Below are 6,000 nucleotides of genomic sequence, written 5' to 3' on the forward strand. Positions count from 1 at the left end.
TCAGGAGAAGGACCCCACCGGGGGGACGCACCAGCCAGAGCCACGGACCATGTCCCCCGTGCAAATCCCTGGTTCAGGGAAGTGGGCGGGCTGTGTTTCCCGACACAACCCGCCCACACTCCCATCTCAGGCTCAGATCTCCGATGGCGTAGTGGGCTGGGTTATGGCATTATGACATCACCATTGTGAGGTTCCTCCCATTTGATTGACAACTCGCTCTCTGCGCATGCGCTGAGAGTCGCTTTTCCTTTTTGTCATTGCAGGAAATTATGACAATTTAAAATAATTTTTGAGATCATACTTATGGTATTTAGGAATTATCAAAAGATAACAGTGCTTTTTTTAACTGACTGGAGTTTACCTTAATTCATTCAAGACCCCAAAATTACTTTATACATTTGAATATATAATGCCCTAGTCATGTAAATATTAATACATTTCATATAAGAGAATAAGGAATGAGTGACTCTACGGGGTCGTTTTATTTAGCAGAAAATGTGACATTATTTGAAACATTCCCAGTGGAGAATTTTCCAGTTTCAATGACAGTAATCATTTCTTCACCAGGGAATGTTTCAGTGAATGTTAGATTTACTGCTTTATAAAACAATCCTTATGGATTCCTAGTTGTGGGAACTTTTAAATATTCAGCCAGTTTTCCAAGTTAACTGATATATACCATTGCTACTAAATTTGGTCTGGTTGGCCAAAAAAAGTCATGAAAGGTTTAAAACCGGACCTATTGGCAGTATTGGAAGTTGAAGACAAACCTTCTTTATTTGTCCTGTTCTTGATTACGTGAGCAATTAGAGAACCAGATACATGTGAGTACAAGTTCAGAAAGTGGATATTTAATTTAAAAAGTGTCAATGTGTTAATGCCGTGAATATATCACAAATAAATTAAGCTTCCTCATTATCCTTTAATATTGTTTATTGAATCCTGTAATCAGTCTCTTTGATGTTCACAGCTGCAGCTGTATTATTTATAACTAAGGCAGTGAAATAAACCAATAGGGGGGCAATGTTTTAAGTGCAAAGCTCAATCAAAGAGGTTTAACAATAGGAAAGTATCGAGTGGCTGCACGGCATGGGTGTGTGCATGGTTTATAAAGGAAATTAGAAATAAAAGCTATTTTGCTTGTTTGTTTCCTCAGTAATATGTAAAAGTTTATAGCCAGTAATTTCCTTGGTATGTAGTTTTAGATAAAATTTGAAAAAAAAGGGTTTTCTTTTATTTATTTTAAAGTTTTTTTCATTTTGTAATTTTTATGACCCCCGTAGCATAATTTGCCTCCTTTTTTGTTCCTTAAAAATGTTACTCTAAATTGATGGGAGGAAGCAGTGATTAAGCAACTATCCCCCTATCAGTACAATGGCTGTCTATAGAGAAGTATTGTATCATGGTAGATGTGTGTCAGTATTGCAACGTTCTGTGGAGAAGTGTCTCAGTATTAGAATGTTAAGTGGAGAATTGTGTCACCACTGTGGTATAGTGTGAAGAAAGGTGCCAGCACGAGGGCATAGAGTGAAGAATTGTTCCTGCACAATGGAGTTATATTGAGAGGTGTATCAGTACAGTGGCATTTTATGGAAAATTGTGTAAATTCAGTAGCGTTCAATGGAGAAGTTTGCCAACGGAATAGCCTTCTATAGAGAAGAGTAAAAGTAGAGAAATTTATTGGTACACAAGCAATTGGTAGTGAGGTAAACTAGTGCCAGTAGGGGAGAGAATGCAATAATAACTGGCATCAAACATCTTTATTCTGGGATGCCTACAGACATGGCCGTCATGACAGGCACAAAAGACATTCCAGTTTACTGTATTTATTTAAACTCTGTTGAAAATATATATACATAAATAATTACAAAGGGCTTAGAAATATATATCACCTTTATATCATTTGTGGAACTACTATACTTAACTTTTTTTCTCCAAAAATATAGACACATCCAAATAAAAATAGACTGGCACAACCCACTGGCAGTAAAACTAATTTGTTTATCCCCTAGACCTGGGTATTAGAGTTGTGTTCTCTTCTTCTTTACTTAAAATCAGTGACAAATTTCTAAAACTCACTTAAAAGCTTATGCGCAAATGTGTAAGTTTGTATCGAGCCTAATACCATGAGAGTAGTTAACCTTTTCAGACTTCTGCTACCCCCCCCCCCAAATATATTGTCTAGATATCAGCAAATGTTATATACCTGTAAACTGTGAAGAAGAATGCATCACACTGCACAAAGAAAGGACAGTCTGAGATGAGTATTACCTTTTCATGACAATGGTATCAGTTTCTAATAACAACTTAACATGCATATGGGGAGTTGTATTTATAAAGAAATAAATCTGACATTTACTAAACATTCTCTGGTGGACAAACAATTAAATTAAAAAGCTGAATGTTGGTAGTAGGGATATGCATGCAGTGTGTGCATTTATTTAGGGAATAGTCCTAATATAAAGAGCTATATATTGAAAGAATGCTTGGATATTTGACCCAGTGTCAACTGTTCTTCTACCTTTTAGGAGTATCTGTTGCTGACCTTGATGGCTTTCAAGAAATAAGTTCTAAATGTAATGTGTTTCCCGAAGCAATGGTTCTCAATGCAGAAGAGGGTTGCCTTCCATTTTCTATTCCCAGGACATCAAGTATTGCCAAAGCCAAAAGACCATCTGTGTCATTTGCTGAAGGGACCAAATTTGAGAGCAGAAGATCTTCCACAACTGATACACCAAATCTTGCCAGAAAACCAAAACTGGCAATAAGCCTCCCAAAACTGCCATCTATACAATCTCAGACACCTAATGCAAACAATTCACAGCACTATGAGGACAGCACTGATCTCTATGACAAGGTAAGCCCTAATCTAGAGTCAGAAGATCATCCCAAGCTTCAGAGGTGTGCTCCAGCTGGAAGAAGAAGGACAATGTCTAATGCTCAAAAGCCAATTTTTAAAGCTGAGTCAACTGATTCTGGGTTGAAAGATATCAGTTCTGAAGCAAAAAAGAAAAGCCATAACCTTACAACTGTTTATGTGAGTGTTGGTCCTCCTCGGAAGCCTTACAAACCTCGTAGAAGGTCAGAAGGCAATATGGATGGGGCAGTCCAGGCTGTTCTGAAACGTTTTGGCAGTTTTCAGAAAGGGATTCCAAAACCTGTTAGAAAAAGCTTGTTGCAGCATTCAAACTCCAAACTTTCACAGATAAAATCTACTTTCGAGGAAGATTTAAACACCACAAATAAAGTATCTCTTGCTAGTAAGTTACAGGACAATACAACTAAGAAATCAGTTATTGAAAAATCTTCCATCCTTAGGAAAAATATTCCTGAAGATGGACATGGATCTGAGCGGACTAGCAACTCTGGGAAGCCTGAGAACATGTATTCTAACCTGCAGGAACCATTACCCATGCAACAAGCTTTAAACAGTGAACACATTTACCAAAGCCCAGATGAAGGAGAAGATTCAGAGCCCAAGTATGAAAATGTTACCATACCAAAAAGTTTTACGGACAGTGAACCAGATCCAGCTTCCCTTTATGAAGATGCACAATTGACATGTGAGACTCCCAGCTCCTAAAGGACAATATACTGTATATAAAACACAGTCATATAGTTATATGTGGTTTTATATCAACTTTGAGGTATATGAGCCATTTCCTTGTGTTTAATACAAAAATGTATAATAAAACTCCCTTGGTGGGGCCTTTTTTGTAGATGTGTGTTTTTTTTTTACAAATGAAATTTGTTAATCAGTTTAATTTGATACTACACCTTAAAGGACTTGGATAGGTTATGATTTTGTCTTACAATAAATGACAGTATAAGATAAGTAAAGAATAGGAAGAATATAGACGTCCTATTTTTTTTAATATTGTAAAAATAATGCAGTTTGTTGAAGTAAAATCTCAGAAAAGCAGTCACAAAATAAATATGGTTTAGGTACCCCAGCTTACATACTGTTGGTGGTCCTTTCTGTATCTGGTCCTCCTATGGTTTCCCCCTACTTTTCAGGTAAAACTGTTACAATGAACGATTGGTGCTGCAAGAGCATATAGGTATGGTAAGCCATGTAGATGGTGTGAAAATAAGCCCCACTAATAAAGCGCACACATTAAGTATAAACTGAAGCCTATACCATTGTTTGATTTTTTTTTTATACAGAATTAGTCAGCCATTGTACCCTGGAGGTCTAAGAACCCAAATGTTACTAGTGTACCACTTCAGATTTGGCCACTAAAAGCCTCCAATCCAATCAACTGTGGAGGCTTCAGAAGCCACATAATAATATTGTTTTGATAAACGTTTTATTATAATAATTTCATTAATGTCATCATACTAAATTAAGTTGTATGCTGACATCAAAAAGAACCACAGTGCTTTCTTAAGAAATGTCTACTTATCCATGATGGTGATTGTAAATGAACCTCTGCTTTTACATTTCTTTAAAGAAATCCTTAAGGTTCTACATGGAAGCACTGAACTAAGTTAAAGCTACTCTCCTTCACTTTTTTACCTTAAGCCTATTTAATCCAAAAGTAAGTCATAAAACTGTTCATTACTCTTTCTCTATTTTATACTCGCCAAACCTGAGTACACTAACAACCCATTATTATTCATAGAAAGGTACATACAGCCCATTCCTTCATATACCAGCCTTCTATACTTCATTTTGAATGTATTACCCTATCAGCCTTTCAGTATCACGGTGTTATCATTCAATTTTTTCTATATGAATGTGAAAACCATATATTCAAAACACAAACAATTTTAAAGTATCATTACTATTCCTTTGTATACACATCATAACCTGATACTATTTTCTTCTGTTCAGTTGTATATTATTCTAATATAACTACCTAAGAATATTAAATATTTATTGAATGTTAATTTATATACATTATCGTTGATGTTTAGCTGTTTACATTTTTTTGATGTATTTGTTTATGAAATAGTCACTTCAACCATAACATGTTTACAACAATATATATATATATGTATATATATATATATATATATATATGTCTCTTTATTTGTTTATTTTGAATACATTTAGACAAAAACCAACAGCAACAAACCTCAACCACATGACACAGAGCTTAAGGTGCAACTACGGGTGACACAACAACGGCAGGGTTAAACCCTACAATTTTGATGAGGGGAGGTTGTTAGTCATTCCCAACAACGTTCTGCAACTGCAAGACTAAAAAGGGGTCTTTATTTAATTTGGTGACAACGTTCTTTCTTTTGCAGTACAATCATGTGTTGATACTTAAATGTTTATTATTTAGTTACTTTATTTATATAGTGATATTGTCATATTACTAACTGTCCATGAAAAGGGCTCACGATGTGAGCTAATTAACCTAATGTTGGAGGAAATGGGAGTACCCAGAGGAAAACCCATTCAAACACAGGGAGAACATACAAACTCCTTGCACATAGTGTTCTGGCTGAGATTGGAACCTGGGAATTAGCGCTGCAAAGGTGAGAATGCTAACCACTGAGGCATTCGTGTTAGTTCTATCAGTGAACAGGCCCGCCTAGCTTTGCGCACAGTCACAGCCATGTCCTTCAGTACTCCTCAGCTACATTCACATTTACACTGAAAAAAAAGACAAAATACATTTCTTTAAAGCCTGTGTATGTGTATTATGCTGGGGAAAAAAAAAGATTTGATGGACTTTAGGCAACATTTTACTTTCTTCACTAAGTAACTACTTTTTATCTCACACCTCAGTCAAAGTCCTTTAACATTTTGTTTTGTTGACATTGTTGCAATTTTTGTTAAAGTTTTCAGATCTGTCTTTGAAATTTTTCTCCCACGTATTTGCATGGCAAACATATGACATCCTTTGATGTCATGAAACAAGATTTCACAACTTTCTACCCTACATGTTTTTGCATTTATAATGAGTTAGGAACCTCTTGGGAAAAAAATGTATTCTCAAATTTTATTACCAGCAAAGAAGAGGTATACATAGAACAGGTGAGGAA

General features: G+C 35.7%; 1 protein-coding gene across 1 annotated transcript in view; it reads left to right on the plus strand.

Annotated features, from left to right (window-relative positions):
- SCARF1 (scavenger receptor class F member 1) overlaps window positions 1-3,718 on the plus strand; it is a 28,244-nt gene extending 24,526 nt beyond the window's left edge. Inside the window, exon 11 of the mRNA XM_072429312.1 lies at window positions 2,529-3,718. Within this exon, the coding sequence (XP_072285413.1) occupies window positions 2,529-3,583 (1,055 nt within the window). The 3' untranslated portion in view covers window positions 3,584-3,718. The remainder of the gene's footprint in view (window positions 1-2,528) is intronic.
- Window positions 3,719-6,000: the final 2,282 nt, after the last annotated feature.

This window comes from Pyxicephalus adspersus, chromosome 1 (assembly GCF_032062135.1).
Source record: "Pyxicephalus adspersus chromosome 1, UCB_Pads_2.0, whole genome shotgun sequence".
Classification (NCBI taxonomy): Eukaryota; Metazoa; Chordata; class Amphibia; order Anura; family Pyxicephalidae; genus Pyxicephalus; species Pyxicephalus adspersus.